The following is a 24446-nucleotide window of genomic DNA, read 5'->3' on the forward strand; positions in this document are numbered from 1 at the left end:
AGCTCCCGTGAGGTTAATATCACGCGCATCATGTCAGACAGGTATGGAGATAACGGGCATGATCTGAATCAGATAAAAAGCGCTACAGATAGAAAAGGGCGGGTGTGGGAACAGACGAAGCGCATGCACAGGGTCAAAGATGGAAAAACGGCGTCTTCAGACGCTTAGGATCTCCCCAACCCGCTATATCATATGTTATATACATATGTTTGGTATTTTTGAATGAAATGTTGACATGCAAAGATACAAAAGCTGAATAGTGCCGTATATCGGAGTCGTTTTCGTTAGCAGCTACCTGTCATGTTGAAATGCACCTCGCGCGGATGCGGCTCACTCGCGCGCCCCTTTACACACACCCGATATCAAGATGACAGAACGGCCATAAATAGAGAATATCGATGAAGGGAATCAAACCAGATGAATCATATCATATATTTATGCTGACAGCTCCTCGTATAGACGGTATCCAGTCGGGGTTCATTTCCCGGTGTCCGGTGTAGATGTAATTGTGCAGAAGCGGTTATAAAGGTCTCGCTCTTCCCACGAACGGCCCATTACCCAAGATCCCATCCCTTCCAAACACGCTGGACAAATGGCACCGCTTAAATAAATACGTGAGCCGCTTCTAAAAGATATCGTTGGCAGCCCATGTCCATTTCTTCGGCATAAAACACTCCACACAGGAGAATTGCGCCGCCTTATCGATATCTGCGGCGCTTGGCAAAGACCCGCCCCTTCTATTTATTCATACGAAACGTACAGAATGAACGAGTCTCTGTCATTGGCTGTCAGCAGGATCCCTTAGCAACCCTCACTCACACGCTCATCGCTCATCTTATTTTAATTTTATATAGTCGTGTTCATTTACACTAGGGCCTGGACGTAGATTTAAGAGAGTTTTGTATATAATTATTTGTATTTGTAATAATTCAGTTACTTTTAGAAAGGTTTTAAATGAATTTCGTTTAGTAATTTAGTAACTAACAATTTGTTTTCGATATGCCAGTCCGATAGATTGTTTGAAAACACATTTGAAAAGTTAATATTTATTTCCCTTATGAAGATTAACCAGTTTAACTAGCTTAGAGTAACTATATATTTAATTTAACCATGCTATTTGTCGCAAAACCATGCTATAAATTATATAATTACGACAATTATACTACAGTAACAACATGGTAATTTTGTAAAGTAAGCTGTAATAAGACTTTTTCTTTGGCTCTCCTAGGTGGTTTTGAATCATTTGAGACCCAACAAGGTCAAATTAATGTTAATTTCATTTCAAAACCCTGGTGGCTACTCATCAGTAGGCCTGCAGTGATTATCTCTTGTAGACCTGGAAAACCTTGTATTCAAATGAGTGACAAAATAGGAAAAACAGGGAGAATTTATTGACGAATACATGGTTTGAAAAAAGTGCAAGTCTGTACCTCATGAGCTGATCCATATCATCCCACAAAGGTACCACATTCACCGAAGGCACACCAGACAAATCCATGGCATGAAAAACCAATAGACCCAATAATAAAAAAAGATAAAGCAATAATAATTCCGCTAAAGTCACAGTATCTAAATGTGCTGATCTGAGGGTAGGACCCTCTCATATGAGCAGTTATTTGAGCTAAATAAATCATAAGCACTTGATGTAGCCACAGAATTTTCCTGCAAAGACAGATCTATTTTGTTTAAAAATGATGGAATATAATATTTTTTTCATATTAATATGACTATAATATTTCAATCAAAGCCATTGCATTTCATTCAGAGCAATTATTATAGGATATCCTCAGTTTATTAATTGAGAAGAGCCTGGAGTTTGTAAAGGACGATTCACGCTGCACAGACAGACGGTGACCAACACGGATTATATATAAGATTATATATTATACTATATTAAGACTGTGTCTTAAGAACTAGTTTGACCAACTAGCAGTTAACCAAGGGGTAATCAGTCTTACCTTCACAATTCAAATGATACCAATATCCCTTTTTATGTAACTGACTTAAAAAAGTTATGACCAGTCTTGAAGAAAAAATTTAGGTGACTAACTTTTAAGACTAGTCTTTATGCAACTGGCCACAGATTACAGAATGCCACTTCTCAGACATTCCACGTCCAGACAAATGCAATTGAACAAGTCAAACACACTGATCCGACAAAACCCATCAGTGGCCTTTGGTCGTAGTCTATCGGTGCAGTGTGAATTGGCTTTAAAATTCTGTTATTATTTACTCACCCTTAAATTGTTCTAACCCTGCATGACGTCCTTTCTTCTGTTGAACACAAAAGACGGTTTTGAGGAATGTGGGTTACCAAACAGTTGCTGGTCTGGACCCCTCTGACTTCCATAGTATAGAAAAATAGTCAATTGGGACCAGTAACTGTTAGTTACCCACATTCTTCAAAATATCTTCTTGAGGCTCAGTAAATGAGGACAGAATTTTCAGTTTTGCGTGAACTATCCCTTTTATGAGCATGTGAGTGTATCCAAATGGCAAGAAAATGAAGTAACTCATGATTTGAATGTCTATCCTCATGTACGTAAACATAGAGTGTGTTTGTGTGTTTTGTCAGTCACTGGGAAGCTTTAGTTTCCACCTCAATGATAGACACAAAGCGTGGTCGTCTGCGCACCCTTCTCTTTGTGTTGTGTTTGGGGTTCCTTTGATACATATCTGTAAAAAAAAAAAAAAAGTCCTATAATACAATATAATAAAATAAAATAAAATAAAATATAATAAATACTCAAGGTCACTTTTAAATGAAATAATTTTATGATTTTCTTTCCAGACCTGGAATATGAAGGTGTTTAGTACCTTGGAAACTGACATAGTAATGCCTATTGCCCTTAATAACAGTAACTTCTGCATTGTTGTCCTCCTGAAAAGCTTTCTCCAGCTCTCTGGATGTTACAGAGGTCACACGTTGCTTGTCATCCTAAAGAAAAACGGTACAGAAACACAACCAAAACCAGACCTTAAACATAAATTCCTCTCAGATGAGAGTATGGCCACTATGTTTGCAATCCAGTCTCACCGGCTGACCGTACTCTATCCAGTTTTCGTGATCTCCTTTGTAGTACCACATCCACTCTGTTGTCAGGATGTAGTGGACGGGTTTAGAGACGGAAGAGACCGTTGAAAGTCGGCGCACAGGGTCAAAGTTCCTGGTCATGGACCCAAAATCCACCGGTCTCGAGCCTGGACTGAGTCCAAGAGAAGGAATGAGTAAAGATAGTGTCTAAAGAAACAGTCCTTTTTTCAATTAAAAAATTGTCTTAAAAAAACTCTCTTGCATGTGAATTTGTACTGACCTGTGTTCATTCTTTGGGTCGCAGTAAGCTTTCTCTATTTCCTCCATGTTCCTTAAATCCCTCCAGTCTTTCCCGTCATAAACCTCCCACTTATACGGAAGATTAAAGTGGACAAGGACACACTGATCTGAAGCAATAAAACCCCCCATTATATCTCAACTCTAAAGTAAATAGGTTAAAGGCAACAAGATTAACCATAGGTAATGACATTGACACCAACCCTGAAACTTGCATTTCCGTCTTATGAAGTGCAGACAGATTTCATTCTTCTCCATCTGAGCGGCCGGTTTGACGCCTTGATCAGATATCAGTTCTGAAATGTATATGAATATGTATGTATATTATGAATTACTAAATGAAGAGTTCAGATGCAAAAGCCTCTAAGTGCCATCTGAATTTTCTTCTAGAATGATCATTTTTATCAAGCTCGTATATTTAAGTTCAGCAATTTCACTTAAATGACAATTAATAGGTCATTTTCATTGCCATTTAAGTGAAACTGCTGAACTTAAATATACGAGCTTGATAAAAATGATCATTCTAGAAGAAAATTTCAGAACACTTAGAGACTTTTGCATCTGAACTCTTCAAATATATATAGATGAGCCAAAACATTATGACCGCCTAGTCCTCCGCATGCTGCCAAAACATCCCTCTGAGACATGATGACCCATGAAGGTGTCCTGTGGTATATCTGTCACCAAGACATTAGCAGAAGATCCTTCAAGTCCTGTAAGTTGTGAGGTGGAGCTGCCGTGGATCTCAATCAGACACAGATGCTCAATCAGAGGCCAGGCCAACATCTTCAACTCTTCATCATGTCCCTCAAACCATTCCTGAACAGTTATCCTGCTGAAAAAGGCCACTTCCACCAGGGAACACTGTTGTTATGAAGGGGTGTACCTGGTCTGCAACAATGTTTAGGTGTCAAATTTAAGTCCAAATGAATGGCCTTGCCGTTTCAGAGACACTCTGACCCAGTTGTCTTGCAATAACAGTTTGGGCTGTTCAACATGTTTCCTTACCATCTAATCTACCCAGACCTTAACATGTGGCCTTGTTAGGAGATGATCAACGATATTCGCTTCACCTGTGAGTGGTCATAATGTCTTGGCTCATCAGTGTATAATACGTGTGAATGAATGTAAGTGCCCTTACCACTGCTGAGAGTTTGTGAGTTCAGGCGATACACGTTCTGGTAGATGTAGGGCAGGTCATGGATGATGTCTCCACCGAGACCCCGTTCCTCCAGCATCCTGCGGCTGTGCTCGTCGATGCTGTGCTGCCGTTTGCACTTGGGGCCGAACAGGCAGTCGTCTTGCACAAAGTGCTGACAAATATGCACCTTAGTGCAGCGCTCCATAAAGGTACAGGCCCCGAAAAGCCCAGTGCCTTTATTATAGTGAGCACACACCTGCGTACATACAACACGAGATGGATTATTTAAATATCAGAGTTATATGCAAAAAAAATATATATTACAAAACCACACATGCATTCATTATTAATTAAACTATTTAAATGCCTTACTGTCAAACTTCTAGATTAAACCAATGCGTCAGAGCTCAGCAAAACATTCTACTTTACCTGTTTACAGGACATTCTCCATTTTTTTTTTTTTGTCTTTTTTTTTTTTTTTTTGTCCAAACCAAAGTGGAGAAACGCACTTAGGACACCTGAAGATCTTAGAACATCAATATCTCTCCATCAGCAACTCTTCATCCTGAACGCGGACCACAATTCTTCTCAATTCAGTTTTTTTTTTTTTTTTACATTAACATACTGACTGGAACACTGATGAAGTAGAGCTTCACTTGGATGACTTAATGGTTGACTTTTTCTTGCTTTTTTGTGAAGATTTTTTTAAGATTACTGGCTTTTGATTGATGGTACTGATCAGATTGCTCCTTATCCAGGACTTAACGCAGAAAAAACAAATGTTCTGATAAACTAATGATATACTCAAATATTCAATGACTTCACACTGTGACATTGTATATTTGGGTGTAACCAGTCGCTGAATCAATGCAAACATGTCAGAACAAACGTCAGAGCGGTTACGTGAGCACTTTTCTATTCTGAAAACGTCTCGCATCTGAGCGCACAGCGAAAGAAACGGAGAAGGGCGTTTCAAACGGCAGGAGAGGTACCTGGAATGCAGAAATATCCCAATCATAGCATGAGTTTGGCTTCGGGGAGGAATTCTCTCATGAGAATGGAGTCCAAAAAACATTTAGGTAGCTATTTAAGCCTTCCTGTTTGTATTTCCTCACCTCTGGCAGTAGGGCAGGATCATTCTGGAGCAGAAGCAGGAAGAGATCATCCTCGTTCAGTTCATGAAGCGTACACTCCCGCAGAAGGGGATAGTTATGTTGTGACTGGATATTATGGGAATATTTACACTCCTTCCTGACAAACACATCCACAAAAAGCATATAGTGATTTTTGGTCTCTACATAATTCTCAAACTTTGGTTACACTTTATTTTTTGGTGTCCTTGTTACAATGTAATTATGCTGAGTAAACTTAATTAACATGTACTATATAATTATGGTAATTATGCGTAATTTACTGTAATTACTACAGTAAGTACATGTAACATGTAACAAAGACACTGTAAAATAAAGAGATATTGCTTTTACATGACCAATATTTCTTACTACCAATATTACCAATTTTTTTATGTCTATGATAACCGCCATGCAGAACTGATTTTTAATTGTTAATTTCTGCTTTTTGACACAATAAAAACTAAATGATCATTATCTGAAAACATAATTATAATTATTATATTTATGTTGAGTAATTATCCAAGCAATACATTAAATTAATTAATATATGTTTGAATAGAGTTGCTGGGTGCTATTATTAATATTAATGACGTTACGTGGTAATTCATATTATTATAATAAACTACGTAGACATTTTTTAATATCGGTTATATATAAATAAAAATACTGCATTATTTCATAATTGTGGATCACTGTAAGATCTGAAATGCTGAAAATAGCCATAATAAATAACACTTATGTGTGTGCAAATTTGGTAGTATGTTCAAGGATGTAAATAAAAGCAATAAATATTCATAAAATAATTCTGGATAGGCTACGTTAAATCCCATGTCATAAAGAACTTAAAGTCGCTATGACCGCTAATAGCTGTTGTTATTTTTAGTATTGTATTAACGCATCTGTCCTTTTAAGGATAAAAGCACTTTATGCTCTACGTTCAGTAAATATAATAGGAAAATCTTACACTAGATATCCAGATGTTCTCCCAACCTTACCTTCCTTTCCCATATCTGCAGTTGCCATAAACAAAATACTTGCACAGGTGTAAATCCTGACACTCGTAACATTCATTCTTGGAATATTTCTTGCAGAGTCTCAGAGATGTTTTCGCCACAACAGTGTAGTCCGGCTCTCCATCCTCTGTTCTCGGTCTGCTCTGGGTCACTGTGAAGCGGGAGCATTTCTTAACGATGTACCAGAAATCTGCTTCGGTTATCTCAAAGCGCTGGAAGACCCTCTGGTACAGCTGAGATATCTCCATAGAGCCTTTATTGCTGCATAATATGCTGGTCGCATGATGTATGATCCGAGAGTAGCCAGACATGTCTGCGCTGAAGAGAGAGTTAGTGCTGCGCTGCTGCGCGCCTGGAGGTCTATGATTTCTAATCTGCGTTTCTACAGAAATGAAAGCGGAAACTGTGGAAAGGACGGTCTGGGATTCATGCCAAATACCCAGTGCCAGCTATTTTCAAAATAAAAGTCTAAAAAAAAAAAACCCTCCCCCTCAGGCTCCAAAGATGGATGGATGGACAGACAGACATATAGATAGAAAGGCAGAAAATTTGTATCTATTTGAATAGAATAGAATAGAATAGAATAGAATAGAATAGAATAGAATAGAATAGAATAGAAAGACAGAAAATTTGTATCTATTTGAATAGAATAGAATAGAATGACAGAACATTTGTATCTATTTGAATTGAATAGAATAGAATGACAGAAAATTTGTATCTATTTGAATAGAATAGAATAGAAAGACAGAACATTTGTATCTATTTGAATAGAATGACAGAACATTTGTATCTATTTGAATAGAATGACAGAACATTTTTATCTATTTGAATAGAATAGAATGACAGAAAATTTGTATCTATTTGAATAGAATGACAGAATTTTTTTTATCTATTTGAATAGAATAGAATGACAGAAAATTTGTATCTATTTTAATAGAATAGAATGACAGAAAATTTGTATCTACTCGAATAGAATAGAATGACAGAAAATTTGTATCTATTTAAATAGAATAGAATAGAATAGAAAGACAGAAAATTTGTATCTATTTGAATTGAATAGAATAGAAAGACAGAAAATTTGTATCTATTTGAATAGAATAGAATAGAATAGAATGACAGAAAATTTATATCCATTAGAATAGAATAGAATAGACTAGAATAGAATAGAATAGAATAGAATTTCCCTTTTACAGAAAAGACACGGCTGGTCTGATGGTAGTGTACATGTTCATTAGAAGCAAATGAACAAAAGCAATACAAGTCATAAATACTCATAGTTATAATTCTAGATACATTACAACGGCAACGACAATTAAAATAGCAAAACAGTTCTAATATTTCACAATATTGCTGTTTTCACAGTGTTTTTTAATTAAAGAAATGCAGCCATGGTAAAAAAAAAAAAACATATTTTGAACGTCCACATCCTAGAAAACACGTTTATGCAAACATGGACAGACTTTATGCTAATGTGAACAGAAACATTATCTATTTTAATAGTCCTGAATAGAATAGAATAGAATAGAATAGAATAGAATAGAATGCTTCTTACAATAAAAGACATGACTAATCTGACCATGTGACAAAGTGATATGCAGTTAGAAGTTAGTCTTCTCATCTTTCTGTTCAGTGCCTTCAGAGTTTCCTCCTGGATGATCCGTCTCCCTGGGAAAGCCCTTTCAGTTGAATACAGACAGCTGTGAACCTCTGTCTTTTTAGGGTTTTATCCTGGTTCCAAGATGACGATCCGTCTGTAGAGAAGCTCCTAGTCTGTAGACTTTTGCAGCCCACTGTGTGATTTCTTAAAAGCAGTTGAAGTGTGCTGAAATGGAGCTCACTGCTCCAGGTCTCGGGTCAGTGGGTGCTCAGGGCCCAGGAGGTGAATCCTTATGTCTGCAGCTCTCTGGAGTAGATCCAGCCCCTCTCTCCTCTCCACTCTACTGCAGCTACGCAACAGCACTTTACCTGCCAGACCACACACCATCAAACAGACAAAGCTTTTAATGAAGAATACATCTCTGAAACCAAGGCCACTAAAGTGGGTGGCCACTGTTGTGTTCAAGCAGCCATTTAGCCACTCACCAAGCTTCATAAGAACGACAGCGAGGTTGTGTTGCGCGTTGGGAAGTTGCGATGTCCGAGCTTCAGTCTCTGTAGCGCTTATAGCATGGCGGTACAGTTCAACAATCTTCCTCTGTGTCCATCTAAAAGTGCAAATCAAGCCCGTGACCTTGAAATCAAATTATGCGACCTTGAGGTTTGATGAGGTTGAGGTAACTAGATAAGCATTGCACATAAGTCCTTGTCTTACTCTGTATTGGTTTGAGCACTGGCCCAGAGATCTGCAAGCTGCTCTCCCACCTCTGCTACCAGAGGATGATCATGGCCACACCAGCGCCTCCTGCTGGCCAATGCAGCTTGGAAGCATCTCTCGGCAGTCTTGGGCTTACAAAGACTCAATCTTTAAACATGCAATCAAATGTGCACAAAGTTATTTTTGTATGTTTTACTGGCTGATTAAAACCATAGTCTTTGACTTTATCCCAGTGGGGGGCAAACTACATCCCACAGGCCATATACAGCAAATACAAGAAAAGTGCAATGCGGATGTTGCATGTTTAACAAAGAATGGACAGTAAAATACTTTTTCACCAGTATCGGACAGAAAGTGGTGTCTGATTTGCCAAGAGTAAGTTAAAGGCTACAACCACAGTCGTCATTTGACACGGATGTAGCATCATTTATAATTTACTATAAATTTTAAATATGTAATTGAATATTTCTAAATTAAAGTGAATGAAATGAAATTCATTTAAATATTTCTAAATCAAATTAAATTAAATTAAATTCGGGGGAAAACGTTTCACACTTTTTTGTTGTCTTACTTGTGAATGCCCTTCAGTAGCATGGCTGTGCCTTCAGCACACGGATGGACAGAAATGTATCTAGAAGAGCTGATCTCTTTGAAAAGCCCTGGCACTGCATATACCCGTCCATCCGCCAGCAATGCCAGACTCAGACGGCAAAGCAGCTGTCCTGTGAGAGCAGATTAGAACTGCAAAATACGTACGCTTGACAAAATATAACTCGCTTGTCTTTTCATAAGTTATATGAATGCAGGAGGAAATATGAAATGCATGCTACCAACTATCAGTTTGACCTCTGCGCTGTCAAGATGGGCTTCTGTAAGACACCTGGCAGTCTCAAGTCCCTTGTGGCAATACATCTCCGAGTCTTTCGGCAGATGCATTTGGACGTAAAGCTCTGCCAGCATATGTTGCACTTTGAGCAGTGACCTCATACTGTCACAGTCCTGCTCCATTCCCTGTGCAGGAAAACAGAATAGAGTATGATCCATTTTTGTGTTTTTGTTTTTTGAATGCATACAATTTCTGACAATGATTAGCTAATCATATAACAGAAAGTGTCTTGTATTATTTCTACCTTCTGGAAAATTTGATCTGCTTTTAGTAGCATCTCCTCAGCTTGCTGTATCTCACCCAAACAGAGCAGAACTTTACAGCAGAACCATGTTAATCGCCACACACTGCTGTGATCTGGAGGGTGAGTGTCTAAGAAAGACCACAGGGGCCGGTTTCACAAAGATAGACTTTAACTATGGCTTAGATATAGTAGATAGTCAGACTTCAGATAGACATCTAAATCAGACCGTTGCACAAAGCACTTAAGACTCTGACTATCTTAAATGAATAGCGGAGGATCTTTCCGAATTTTAGATAAGACCCGCCCTCTCCACTTTTTGAAAAGTTTGATTGATTCACCAGAATGATTGACAATTAGGAGGACCAATAGTATAGGCTATCCACCCGGAAGTAAAAAATCCTCCGCTATACCTTTAAGTAGGACTACACTGCAATGCATTCTGGGTAAAATAAGACACTTTTCAAAACAAAAAACATGGCGGATCGAGTAAGCGCATTCAACCGCTCAGTGCAGTTTACCCCCAGTGGAAAATATGTGTCTGTTGGAGGAGTATAACAGTTACAAGGACATTTTACTTGGGAAATTTAGCAGAGAATGTAGTAACAATAAGAAATGTTTAAATTATGAGCCATTTTCCCTTTTCTTTTGGCTGTTTGTAATGTAACTGATTGTTACTGCTGGTTGCCAAGGTAACAGAGTCTTAGACCTAAGTTAGCCTGGAGGGTAAGGTGTCTAATTTTTTTGCTCTAAATTAAGTCAGTCTTTATTTTTGTGAAACAGTCTAACTTGCATTAGCCTAGTCTATGAGCAAATTTTAGACTAGTCTAACACTATAGACCGGTCTAAAATAGCTTTGAGAAACCGGCCTCAGGTGAAAGAAGCAGAGATGCAAGTGGCACATCCTTTCAAGTGGCCGAGATGAATACTATGATACATGGTAAATATTTTAAATAATATAAACAAATATTGCACCATAAATTCTGCTTTTCTGAGTCTACATATAAGAATGATCCTTTCCAAGGCAATTCCTTACAATACAATTTAATACTTTATAGGTTTTCTTTTACAATTTGCATTACTATCATTTACAAAAAAACTACCTAATAGCTAGTATTATTTCAGATAAGTGGACAAGAATAACATGATACATGTTAAATATATAATATTTGCTAATAATGCCATATACTAGTAATGCCATTTATTTTTGTCTGTGTGTCAATGAGAGAAGCTGATTTTTACATTTTATTTGAGAATGATAATAAAAAGTCGGTTTTACCATTAAGACGCTCCCAAGTCTGAGCCATCAGATTCTGGAATGACTTCACAGAATCAAATCCTCTCTCCCTTAGTAGTGTCCAATAATGTACAACATCAATTGTCATCTGTGGGTATCGCTTTAGGTTGCTTGACAAAAACTCCATGGTACTATGAAAAAGATGGAGATATGATATATATATATATATATATATATATATATATATATATATATATATATATATATATATATATATATATATATATATATATATTTATATATATATATACAGTATGTCTGTATGATAAGCATCAGTGTTGGCTGAGATATGAACTATTAATTTCATAACGAACTGAAAACACAATGCCTACTGCATTAGCAAAAGACTTTCTAATCAAAGAAATCGTACGCTGGATCGCCAAGGAAGCCATGCAACTCCTTGAATGAACCAGTTTGCTTGAGATGCCAAGGAATCTCTTCCATCTTTCTTGCCCAGCTGCAAAGCTCTAAACTGGACTTCTGAAAAAACTTAACAAGGATCAGATGATAGGAATTACCCTCCACACCTTAAAGTGAAAGAGACAAGAGCACAACTGTGTGAACACATTGGAAATGCCTGTTCTGTTTTTACTGCATGGAAATTATATTACTCTTCAAAAGTGTTTTTGCTTTATTTCAAGAATCCTAGTGAATTCAATACTGAAAATTATACAAGGAATGAAAATATGATAAAAAAAGAATAAGACAAATAACATAAACATTCTTACCATGCGTCAACAAGTTCATTGCCTGGCTGAGGGACTGATGCATGATGGTCAGAAGACCATTGTCTCTCTCCTGAACCCAAGGCCAAAAAGCAGAGCGCAATCGGGCCCATTCCAAACCCTTGACTCTTAGACAACCACAGTAACCTAGATCTTCCAACAAAGCCAGAACCTGAGCCTCAGTCAGGCCAGCACGAGACACATGAATGAGACAGAGTGTGTCCCACACCAAGCCTGAGAGATCTGTAGAGAGAGAGAGAGCGGAAGAGGGAACGCTTATTAGCTATAACTAAGGAAATATGAAAGTCAGCACAAGCATGGTTTTATATAATAAAGTAAAAAGGACTTACCCTCCCTGAGTGATGCAGTGCTTGTCCGAGTCTCAGTGACTTCTGTTGGAGCAGTTCTGCTGAAATCTTTTACCCAGCGATGTATGACCTTCACCCAGAGCTCAGGAACCGAATCAGCTTCTACATACTCCTGCAACAGCTCCATCTCTTGCTCCTTCTCCCTCAGCACCGCACACGTCCGTAACTCTGTGCCAATGAGCGCTAAAAAAGCCGGCAGGTGGCATTGCTTCTTACGCTCAATTCTTTGCAAAACACTGGTTGGCAACTCCTTGCAAGGTAAAGCCAGATGTCTGAGTAAAATGCTCTTCTGAACACTAGGATCCGAGATATGGGGACACCTGAGAATCTGGACATCAGTCCTGCTGGTGAGACTTTTGTAAGTGAGGTCAGTAAAGGTTGTTGTGATGATCATTTTGCAACAGTGAGGCAGAGGATCTGGCAGCCATTGTAGTGCCTTCACCTGGAAAACAAAAACAAAACAAAAAAGGTGTTCATTTTATTGAAATAAAAAAGTTAAAGACAACCTGCTCATGCAAACCATGCAGAGGACTAAAACATCACCTCTTGCTTTGAGAGTCCAAGTGTTTCTGTCAAAAGGTCAATACCATCTATGAGAAGAATACAAGGTCCAAGATTGGCTGCTGCCGTGAATGCCTGGACAGCTCGATGGAGGTACTCAAACTCAATGATGTCTTCCCAATCTGGAAAATCACCTGCAGAAACAAATTAGATGCAAAATGTTACAATATTTGGTCTTATTTATGATGCTATAAAACATGTGTTCTCAACTCTGGCCCTCGAGATCCACTTTCCTGCAGAGTTTAGCTCCAACCTTGATCAAACTCGCATGCCTGTAACTTTCTGGTAATACTGAAGACCTTGATTAGCTTGTTCAGGTGTGTTTTATTACGGTTTACCTAATAAAACTTAGGAAAGAGGGATATCGAAGCTGGGAATGACGCACCTGAGTTGACCACGTTCCTGTACACAGGTCAGAAAACTAAGATGGCAGACCTTTGTTGTAATTGCTCTTTCAGCATATTAACACATAAAAAAGTGGTATTTTGCAGAGATAAAACCAAACTATCATGTCCACTGGGTTTATTGAGACAAAGACAAACAGAAGTGCTAATAAACAATATATTACTACAGTTTCACTACGGTTGATGCGCTAAGCAGCCTCTGAGTTTTTCAATCACAACTCCAACCAGATGCAGTTCCCACTGGGAACTAGGAATTTCCCACTTCCGAGGACAAATGGAACGCAACAACTCTGCAGGAAAGTGGACCTCGAGGGCCAGAGTTCAGAATTTATATATTTGTTGTATTTATAAAGAAAGCTCCAAGACTCATAACACACTTCTACTGGAAAAAATTAGGAAATTTACCATAATGTGCTCTTCGAAGTTGGGCAGTACACTGTCTAAGCATAGACCTGACATCAGAGCTGGATGTGCTGGTTTCACAGAAGTGAGAAATGACTAGAAAATCAGGATTCTGTCGGCAGAAGGCTCGCAGCCAACTCGCTGCCAAAGTGGACTTCCCACAACCCCTTTCTCCACATACCAGTAAGATAGACTTCACTGAGTCTTTCTGGTCAAAATCACTGAAAATAAACAATAATTTGTCCTATAATATAACATATATGTTAATTAAACACAGTCTACCTGCTGTTTTTTATTTTTATCTTCTTACCATGTGAAATGAGCACCTGGATTTTTTGAGTGCGTCTCAGATTTTGCATTATGGATTATAGAATCCAGAAATTTGTTTATTGCATTCAGTATTTCTGTGGTGGGTATTGAGGGCACAAACCAGTCACACAATCCACGTGCACGGCTCTGTTGGTGATGCCGATCGAATGAATCCTGCCATCCTAAAACAAATCGATTCAAAAATCATACATGTTTCTTATTTTAACCTTCATATTCTGTTTTGGGGTCTGAGAAACCCCAAAGCCATTTAACAACTCAAAAAGTACCAGGCTGATACTTCATAACTTTTCCATGGGTTTTGATTAGGCAAGAGAAAGAATTAAAATAAAATAATTATATTTCAAAATTACTATTACCAAAATATAACATATAAATAAAATATACATGCAGATATATAGTCAAAATATAAATACAAAATAACAAAATAAATCAGATTAAATAAAATAAAACAGGAATAAAATATAGGCTTAATTCAGAATTTTGTTATTAGATAGGCTAACAAAAAAGTGAAAAATTATAGGCCTACCTAAGATGGGATGTTTTGGATCCTCATGAAATTTAGAAATGACTCCTTCCCAGTCCACCCTTATCATCTCCTCAAGTTCATAAAGGTTTCTGAAGAATCTGTCACACAGTGCATGTATATATATATATATATATATATATATATATATATATATATATATATATATATATATATATATATATATATATATATATATATATATATATATATATATATACAGTCAAACTAAAATATTCAGACACTTTCAACATTTCTAACATTATCAGTTTATTCACTATAGTTTAGAAAATGGTAATAAAATATGACAAGAGCAACGTTATCAAATCAGTTGATATTTCACTGGTTTTGGCCATCCTTCTGTTAGACTATCTCACAAATTAATTAGGTTGAATAGGTGTCAGTTGTTAAATTTACACAATTAGATAAATAGATAAATACCAAATTAGGTCAACCAATTAACTACCAAGCAATACGTAATTTTGTTCAGTCTGTGGTGTAAAAAGGTTGCATTAGCAATTAAAGAAAAAAACATTTAAGCAAAACATGGTCAGGTCAAAGTGTCTGAATAATTTTTGGTCCCAAATTTTCACCCACTAGTACAAAAAAATATATCTGGTGCATGAATAATTATTGGTTTGACTGTGTGTGTGTGTGTATATATATATATATATATATATATATATATATATATATACACACACACACACACACACACACACACAAATGGAATTTAGTATTTAAAATAAATCTGTATTTATGTTTCAAGACATTGTGGTCTGTTCTCAAACCTGACAGGAAGACAATGATTTATGATCCTTCTTTTTAGATCTCTCATTCTCTGTCTCTCACTTTTGCTTTGATTGGATAGCATGTTCAAGAAGATGAGCATTTCATCACTGCTGTCATCCTCCACATCCTGTGGGGTGCAGTCTTTAAAATAAAAGAAGCAGCTTCTGTGGTTGTCAATGAAGGCTGCCTTGGTGATCTCCAGCTCTGTCAGGCTACAGGTGCGATACCTGTCCTCCATGACCCAAGGGTAACCAGCCTTTGCAGCAACATGCAAGTTCCTAGTCACCTCAGACAAAGAACATGGGCCGATATCAGATTGAGAACCATTCTCTCCTGGCAGACATTGTCCATAGCTGTGTCCAAGAAGACAGATTAAAAAAGATGAGCGGTCGATGAGATCCAAACTGATTTTCAACTGCTGGTCGAAAAGATCTGGCTTATTTATCTGATGTTCATCATTGTCATTATTTTCATAATCCCTTTCTTGTTTGCTTCGCTGTAAGTCCACGGGTCTGAAACAGGCGCCTCTGGTCTGGCAAAGTGCATCTAGGTGGGGAAACACCTTTGCTTTCAGGTAAGACAACTCTTCTTGAAGATCACCTGGAAAATAGCACAGGTAAGGCTGAAGAGGAAACACGAGGCTGTCAGACGTTCCCATCATTTTTTCTTGGATACTTGTGACACTTTCAGAAATCTAAATATGTAAATTCAACAGAGAACAAAATAACTGCACAAAAGGTACATAAATAAAATATTTTAATGTTTTAATCTCTTCATTACTAAAAAAATCCATTCAACATAAACTAAGTAAAATAGAAAAAAAAAACTGTAGCCTATCTTTAAGTCAACCAATCCTATCGGGACTTTCTTGTGGTCTATCATGTAAACAGCTTGTTGCTAAGGTGACAGTAATATAAATGTGATTCTGATTCTGAATCACCTAGTTCCGTTTCGCCCAACCCGCTCAACGAAGTAAACAAAACCCACACCGTACCCAGATCAGTTGTTACAGTCTATGACAAAATCTCCTTCGCTCGATTAATTGGCATTCCGTTGAGCCAACCAACGCGAGCCACGATCGGAACGTGTCAAATCGGACATGTAAAGCAGTGATTGGACGACATCGGCTGCGGACCGCTCTCTGATTGGTGCGGTGTTGTGCGTGGGGTGCTGTGATTGGCTCATGACGAATGAACACATCCCTAGAGCGGAGGAGTTTATAAAGCCGATTTCTCTCTCTCTGTTCACGCACTGCAAGAATTCATCGAGGCGTACGGGGTGCAGCAACAGCTCAAGGCGTTAATCTGCTATTGAGTCTCATTAATAAACAGTTTTTCTTTCTAAAACAATGAGGCGACTGTGGATTATCGGTCTCCTCTGTACACTATTGGCTTTCGGTGAGTATGTTTTAGTAAATGGCCTTGAAATGCACCGTTATGCAGTTTGCTGTCTTTGAACTTGACAAAGCTTCAGTGAGTGTTTGCTGTAATGTTGCTGTCTTTGTGTGGTTACATGTAAGCTTTAGTATTATTATTCAGTTTTTGATAATACTTTATTTGCAGATTTATTTTAACGCTTCCTAAATGGATGAATGATTCAGAACAGGAAATAAAACCTGGAGAGTGGATTTGAATTGCATGTGCTTCTAGAAGTTTCCTCAAGATTGAAATGGCCTTCATATATTCAGATGCCATTTAATAATGATGCTTTATAATGATAAATTGCATTTAAATGGTCGCTTTTACTAATGTACGATTTAAAAAAAACTAATAATGTAGTCGTGCAAGAGAGAAATAGAAAAATGAAGTCTAATTACACACTTAAAGAAGAATTGAATCCGCGATCTTGAACCATGTGAACTGCCACATCAAGGCCTTTAAGTGTCTAACTGAGATCCTCTGGATCAAGAAAGTGCATTTGCACACAAATCAAGAGTATTTTGCAGATTTCAGAGCCTTAACTGAGCAATTTTATTAATTTTGCTTCACAGAGTACATTCATGTAAAATGAACAAACATCCTTGCTGGGTACAAAAAGGTTTTTGCTGAGCAAATATACTTAGGAATTGAGTTGTATTTTGGTGCTGTTATATCATTGAGTTGAGGAACACTGTTGAATCTGTATAGCCTTTAAGTGCTTTTTTATCACCAATGGTGCATTTACATTATTAGTGGTTTTGTAATCTTTGTTTTGCATAATTGCAGCATCTGTGAAAGCTGATGATGACGTTGACATTGACGGCACAGTGGAAGAGGACCTTGGGAAGAGCAGAGACGGATCCCGCACAGATGATGAGGTTGTCGAGAGGTCTGTATGGACTTGAACTGCACTTGACTGATTTGAACCTCAATTTTTAAGATTGAGGAAAACTACTGTGACCCTTTATTTTGGCTCAGATCTCAAAGTAATCTTAGCTGCTATTTTTAGTTTATTAAATGCACTTGTTTATCTGTTATGAGGTTACATTTGGATATATTCACTTTAAGCTCCTCACAAAGACCATAAATGTTCCCCAATGGAGGTTGAACATCTGGTTGATGCATTTGTGTATTGCTCCACAATACCCAAGGGTAAATGGTAATAAGTCCCCTGAGAAACGCACATGTCACAAGCATCCTTTAACCTCTCCCATTTCTTCTCTAACAGGGAGGAAGAAGCCATTCAGCTAGATGGTTTGAACGCCTCACAAATAAAGGAAATTCGTGATAAAGCAGAAAAGCATGTATTCCAGGCGGAAGTGAACAGGATGATGAAACTGATCATCAATTCTCTGTATAAGAACAAGGAGGTGAGTATTGGAAGTGTTAGAAGATAAGTAGTTTTAGTCTTCATGCTGTTCATCATGGTTTTGCAAATCACAAGATTAACGCTTCATAATATTTATTTTTTCACCCTAAAGATCTTCCTTAGAGAACTGATCTCTAATGCTTCCGATGCCTTGGATAAGATCCGGTTGTTGTCCCTGACCAACGATGATGCCCTTGCTGGAAATGAAGAGCTTACTATTAAAATCAAGGTGTGTTAAAAATGAGTCCTGAGACTCGCCTACAGTCCTTATGATTTCCAGTGGAGAGAGACAACATAACTCACATTTGCATTGCAAAAGGAATTCAAACATGTATGAAGCAAATTCAGGAGCATTTCCTTCCTGTAATTTTCATATCTTAATTTTGATACTCAATACCTTGTTTAACTACGCGCATGATTACATTTTTATTTATTAGTTCATTTAGTAAAGTCCAGTATCTCTTAAATATATTTGAATAAATTATGGTTTAAGTTCTTTGGAAATGATATTACTCTGCAAACACTTTTAGAAGAGTTCAAGTCAACACTGTATCCATTTTAGAGTTTTAATCTAAAGCAAATTTTTAAAAACCTTATATAGGTTTCTGAATTGCTCTATGGTTTAACTTGTTACTTGCCATGAAAATAGCCAAAGCTAGCATGGTGTTAAAACACTCCAACCAACTAGTTAATTTAGTCAATATTTTGACTTGCTTTTATCTAGGTTATTCAATACTTAGTCCTGTCTTGTTTTCTCTCACCAGTCCGACAAGGAAAAGAACATGCTTCACATCACTGACACTGGCATCGGCATGACCAAAGAAGAACTGGTGAAGAACCTTGGTACCATCGCCAAGTCCGGAACTAGCGAGTTCCTCAACAAGATGACTGAGATCCAGGATGACAGTCAGTCCACCTCTGAGCTGATTGGTCAGTTTGGTGTGGGCTTCTACTCTGCCTTCCTTGTGGCTGATAGGGTCATTGTCACCACCAAGCACAACAACGGCACCCAACACATCTGGGAATCTGATTCCAACGAGTTCTCTGTCATCGAAGACCCTCGTGGTGACACTCTGGGCAGAGGCACCACCATTACGTAAGCAGCTGAACTAGAAATGTTTCAAATGTGTAGATTGTGACACGTTGTAACTAAAGTCTCGTTTTATCAGGTTGGTGATGAAAGAGGAAGCTTCCGACTACCTTGAGCTGGAGACTATTAAGAACCTTGTGAGGAAGTACTCTCAGTTCATCAACTTCCCCATCTATGTATGGAGCAGCAAGGTCAGTGTCTCCACCAAAGACTCGCTAGTTTGAAGTATACCATTTGCTTAACTAGCTTTAGGACTCATCAATTTGTGCTGTTTCTCAGACCGAGACTGTAGAGGAGCCCATTGAGGATGAGGCTGAGGCAGATAAGGAAGAGACCACTGAAGATGAAGCTGAGGTTGAGGAAGAGGATGAAGACAAGGACAAACCGAAGACTAAGAAGGTAACGTATATGCAAATGAACCCCAGCAGCAACTATTTTATATACATTTCTCAATGATTTCAATGATTCATCACTCCATCTTCAGGTGGAGAAGACCGTATGGGACTGGGAGCTGATGAATGACATTAAACCCATCTGGCAGAGGCCTGCAAAGGAAGTGGAGGAGGATGAATACAAAGCCTTCTACAAGACCTTCTCCAGGGTGAGAGAACATGTGCTTTGCGCACAAATCAACTTTTATGGTCATCTGTGGCCTCTTGGATTAATTCAAGTGGAATTCTTCTTTCATTCAGGACACAGATGAGCCCATGTCACACATTCACTTCACCGCTGAAGGCGAGGTTACCTTTAAGTCCATCCTCTTCATCCCTGCATCTGCACCCAGAGGTCTTTTCGACGAGTATGGGACCAAGAAGAATGACTTCATCAAGGTAATTTTGATAACCTTTAATTGGGAAAAGAGCACATTCTCTTTTGTAGTTTTGAGTTAACTGTACCTAATTTGGTTCTTTCCTCTTAGCTATTTGTGCGTAGAGTCTTCATCACCGATGACTTCCATGACATGATGCCCAAGTACCTCAACTTCATCAGAGGCGTTGTAAGTGCTGTTGACTATATTCAGAATGCACTGAAATTTGGGTCAAGCCTTTACAATCCTAGTTCTGCACGTACAGAAATCTTGTTTGCATTGCATTTCCCTCGAAGCGATAACCATCCTGCGTTTTGGCTCATTAGTGAAGAGCACTTCCATTTATTGAGCAGATTGCATGTGTGCAGTAACGTAACATCTCGTGTAATATATTGGAGGGTATAAATGTGCTTTTATTTAGCAAAATCGATTTGTTTTCGGAGTATAGTTTGAATTAAATTCTAATTTATTTAGTACTTTTACCCAGGAATAATCAAGTGTTTATACTAAAAAAGATTCTTAATTGAAATAAATTATATTTTAGATTATTTTAGATTTTATATTATAAACTAGCTGCCTGGGAATTAGTAGGAGTTTTTTTCCCATATAGAATTTGCGCATATGTAATTTTATTTTAAAAAATTGAAACCTTTTTGATATTGTAATGTCATACCAAGGCAGGAAGGTAGATTGTGTAATCACTTAAAATAAAATAGAATGTATATTTTCTATTAAATATAAAAGTCTCAGCCCATAAGTATAATGTTTGGAGAGTCTATAGACGTGTTTGATCTCATTTCTCAGGTGGACTCTGATGATCTGCCTCTGAATGTGTCCAGAGAGACTCTACAGCAACACAAACTGCTCAAGGTGAGCTCATCGTGTCAACGTAACATCGACTTTTGTTCAATTATATGATGAAATTTATACATGTTGCACAGGCAAATTTCAACTGTTTTCAAAACTCATGTTGGTTCCTTAGGTCATCCGTAAGAAGCTGGTCCGCAAGACCCTGGATATGATCAAGAAGATCGCCGAGGAGGAGTACAATGATAAGTTCTGGAAGGAGTTCGGCACCAACATCAAACTGGGAGTTATTGAGGATCACTCCAACAGAACCCGCCTGGCCAAGCTGCTCCGCTTCCAGACCTCCCACAGCGAGACCGTACAGTCAAGTCTGGAGCAGTATGTGGAGAGGATGAAGGAGAAGCAAGACAAGATCTTCTTCATGGCTGGAACCAGCAGAAAGGAGGTGCTTAAATGTTTTTACTTTTAACTGCTTATTACTAAGATACTCCATTTCTCAATTTCCGTAGTAACATGTAATATTTCATCTGGCTTTAGGCTGAGTCTTCTCCATTTGTGGAGAGGCTTCTTAAGAAAGGATATGAGGTCGTCTACCTGACTGAGCCAGTGGACGAGTACTGCATCCAGGCCCTGCCCGAGTTTGATGGCAAACGCTTCCAGAATGTGGCGAAGGAGGGTGTGAAGTTTGACGAGAGCGATACGGCCAAGGAGAAGAGGGAAGCTTTGGAGAAAGAATTTGAACCCCTCACCACCTGGATGAAAGAAAAGGCCCTGAAGGACAACGTATGATTATTTCCTTTGCTTCATTGTATTGTATTGCATATTAAAAGCTGGCTGATTTGAAGTGGCAGATGAATTGAATCATGTTTGTCCTTGTTTCGTGTTTCAGATCGAGAAGGCCATTTTGTCCCAGAGGCTGACCAACTCGCCATGTGCTCTGGTTGCCAGTCAGTACGGATGGTCTGGCAACATGGAAAGGATCATGAAAGCCCAGGCTTACCAGACAGGAAAAGATATTTCCACAAAGTATGTCATCTGAATAAGTCTTAAACACATGATCACAGTGGAAATCACCTTAGCAACTGCAGAGCAATGACCAGGCAACCATTAACCAGATCTCAAGGTGCAGTCACATAAGTAGAATTTTTAAATATTACTGACAAAAAGACAATTGTCTATTGTCAGTAGCATAGTGATGTATGAAGCACAGCTCAAACCAAGCCACTTACTTTTGGTCAATCAATGCATGACTGACTTGAACCCGCTACAGAAAATGCATGTGGAAGTCTTTTGTCCTCATACACAATTCCTGATTGTGTGGATTCCTATTGAAATGACCGAATTTTACCCACGAAAATTTGCAAAACATCTGTAAATGTGACCGAACCTTTAGAGTTGTTGCGACAATGCAATCCACCACTTGGCTTGCTATGTGAAAATGGAAAAATGGCTAATCTGCAAATTTTATAACCAAGTAAACCTGTTTTTTTTTTTTTCTTATTCTAGTTATTACGCAAGTCAAAAGAAGACGTTAGAAATCAACCCCAAACATCCTCTCATCAAGGAGATGTTGAGGAGAGTCAATGTAAGTTAAACATCATTCTGATTCAATTTACTTTTATTTAATATTCCACTTAAAATCTGCAAATAGTTCAAATAGTCTGACGTATTGTGCTTTGTCTCATAGGAAGACTCCGAGGATCAGACAGCTGCGGATTTAGCCGTAGTGCTCTTTGAGACGGCCACACTACGATCCGGCTACCAGCTCTCAGACACCAAAGCTTATGGAGATAGAATAGAGCGCATGCTGCGGCTCAGCATGAATGTAGACCTCGACACACAGGTACGCGCTCAATCGAGCACTGGTGCACGAAATGGAGATGTTCAAATGAAGTTTGGCTCAATATCCTGTTGCCGTGTTCACAGGTTGAGGAGGAGCCAGAGGAGGAACCAGAAGAACAGACCGAGGAAGCAGATGCCGAGGATGAAGAGGAGGTCCAGGCAGAGGAGGCAGAAGAAGATTCAGTGAGTGTGAAAACTGTCACTTACACATTCTCATGATGTTCCAAAACTGTATCTTTCATGAAATGCAAATGGAGAATTTAAAGGTGCACTGTGTAATATTTAGGAGGATCTTTTGACAAATGCAATATCATACACATGGGTGTATAAAGACATTATATAATGAACCGTTATGTTTTTATTACCTTAGAATGAGCAGTTTATATCTACATACACCGCGGGTCCCCTTACATGTAAAGTCGCCATTTTGCGCCGTCATGTTTCTACAGGAGCCCTAAACTAAAAAACGCGTTTTGTCACTGTTGTTCGTGAAACTAGCTAAAGTCAGCGCATAAAACAGACACCGTGATGAACCAGTAACACTAATATTCGCAAATACATTTCGTTTTACTGAATTAAGTAAACCTAATTTCTTTATCTTTGTAAAGAAACCTCATTGATTAGCTGGCTACTCTCTGCTGTCTCGGATGACGACATCTTTTCCTGTCGGGCACCGTAACTTCTAGTGGTGAGGTTGCAAATTGCAACCAACAGATGTCGTTAAAAATCACACACTGCACCTTTAATAGGGTTACACTTTATTTTAATAGTCTACGTTAGACATTACTTTAGACCACTTTAGATGTAACTTTGCTACTACAGTTCAACTAACTCTTGAGTATTTGTAGACTAGGTTTATTTTAGGATTAGTAGAATAAGTTGATGTGTACTTGCAAAGTTACTTGGTCAGTCGAATGTCTGTTGGTGATAATCTAAATAGTGTTGGCAGTTACGCAGTCAGTCGACTAAAGGCCCGGGAATACTTCATTATCCGCATTCACCTCCGTCTTGTGCACAGTGTCTGTTTAAATTTCAAAGTATACTCAACCGTGGATAGGCGTGTTCGACACACGCAGTACAATTGCATTTTTATACTCTACCATGCGAGTTTAGAACAAAGACCAAAACATGTGCAATCCAAAACACGTGCATGGACTATCTAAATAAAGTGTTACCATTAAATGGTTTGAAACTGCAGGAGGGTGGGTAAATGAAAACTGTTCTTATCATTTGAGATGCTGTTCCTTATGTCTTCATTTGTCTTAAAACACATACTTCTCTGTGTTTCAGGGTACCACAGACAAAGATGAGCTGTAAAAACACTGTAAAAAGTGTAAATCTAAGAGGGAAGGGGTGTCGGACTGATGCAGAGTGAAGATGCCGAACTCAGCTGATTGTCTTTTCTCTGTGCGGGTGGGTTGGGTGATTGGAGCTGTTTTTTTTTAAAGGCGCTGCGTTTGTGTTTGAGACCTTTTCTTTTTTTACATTCCTCCATGATTGTAAATTTGTTAATATTTAACTGACCCAGTTGTGGAGTGCTGACTCCTGTCCACAGAACTATTAAATGTTTCCGGAAAAGGACTTTGTGTGTAATTCGTCTTATCGCATCATTGCCTTGTTTTACCCATTTTACAGACTCCCTTCAAAATAA

The 24446-nt window shown here is 38.2% G+C and overlaps 3 protein-coding genes across 3 annotated transcripts; 1 reads left to right on the plus strand and 2 right to left on the minus strand.

Annotated features, from left to right (window-relative positions):
* Positions 1–1370: 1370 nt before the first annotated feature.
* On the minus strand, positions 1371–6996 carry parp12b (poly (ADP-ribose) polymerase family, member 12b). The gene is made up of 8 exons (XM_081364251.1): positions 6601–6996; positions 5588–5723; positions 4473–4728; positions 3535–3627; positions 3315–3441; positions 3038–3206; positions 2818–2938; positions 1371–2676 (listed from the first exon to the last, which is right to left on the minus strand). Exons 1-8 carry the CDS (start codon positions 6927–6929, stop codon positions 2576–2578), a joined length of 1332 nt encoding a protein of 443 aa, XP_081220377.1. The 5' UTR covers positions 6930–6996; the 3' UTR covers positions 1371–2575.
* A 1456-nt stretch (positions 6997–8452) lies between these two features.
* On the minus strand, positions 8453–16646 carry LOC308689043 (putative tetratricopeptide repeat protein 41; the record flags this gene model as incomplete). The annotated part of the gene is made up of 16 exons (XM_081362596.1): positions 8453–8583; positions 8701–8822; positions 8930–9079; positions 9504–9654; positions 9763–9943; positions 10063–10190; positions 11339–11487; positions 11727–11883; positions 12085–12324; positions 12432–12891; positions 12993–13144; positions 13820–14037; positions 14127–14307; positions 14673–14770; positions 15461–16155; positions 16584–16646. The coding sequence occupies 16 exons, from the start codon at positions 16644–16646 to the stop codon at positions 8453–8455; spliced, it is 3276 nt and encodes a 1091-aa protein (XP_081218722.1).
* Positions 16647–16659: 13 nt separating this feature from the next.
* On the plus strand, positions 16660–24376 carry hsp90b1 (heat shock protein 90, beta (grp94), member 1). The gene is made up of 18 exons (XM_081362818.1): positions 16660–16858; positions 17666–17768; positions 18108–18249; positions 18361–18477; positions 19013–19344; positions 19418–19529; positions 19618–19737; positions 19823–19939; positions 20031–20168; positions 20258–20335; positions 20951–21016; positions 21129–21398; positions 21491–21736; positions 21843–21979; positions 22460–22538; positions 22641–22796; positions 22880–22978; positions 24086–24376. The coding sequence occupies exons 1-18, from the start codon at positions 16810–16812 to the stop codon at positions 24110–24112; spliced, it is 2388 nt and encodes a 795-aa protein (XP_081218944.1). The 5' UTR covers positions 16660–16809; the 3' UTR covers positions 24113–24376.
* Positions 24377–24446: the final 70 nt, after the last annotated feature.

The sequence above is a fragment of the Scardinius erythrophthalmus genome, assembly GCF_964197995.2.
Source record: "Scardinius erythrophthalmus genome assembly, chromosome: 4".
NCBI classification, from domain to species: domain Eukaryota; kingdom Metazoa; phylum Chordata; class Actinopteri; order Cypriniformes; family Leuciscidae; genus Scardinius; species Scardinius erythrophthalmus.

What these genes read in the sequence shown, in the direction of transcription:
- parp12b (XM_081364251.1), bottom strand. Translation starts at nt 6,929, where the DNA reads ATGTCTGGCTACTCTCGGATCATACATCATGCGACCAGCATATTATGC. An exon ending in CTCACAAACTCTCAGCAGTG is followed by an intron (nt 3,628 to 4,472) that starts GTAAGGGCACTT and finishes TATACATTTCAG; the next exon opens with AACTGATATCTGATCAAGGC. An exon ending in TTACTATGTCAGTTTCCAAG is followed by an intron (nt 2,677 to 2,817) that starts GTACTAAACACC and finishes TTTTTTTTACAG; the next exon opens with ATATGTATCAAAGGAACCCC.
- hsp90b1 (XM_081362818.1), top strand. Translation starts at nt 16,810, where the DNA reads ATGAGGCGACTGTGGATTATCGGTCTCCTCTGTACACTATTGGCTTTC. An exon ending in GATGATGAGGTTGTCGAGAG is followed by an intron (nt 17,769 to 18,107) that starts GTCTGTATGGAC and finishes CTTCTCTAACAG; the next exon opens with GGAGGAAGAAGCCATTCAGC. An exon ending in TCTACAAGACCTTCTCCAGG is followed by an intron (nt 19,940 to 20,030) that starts GTGAGAGAACAT and finishes TCTTTCATTCAG; the next exon opens with GACACAGATGAGCCCATGTC.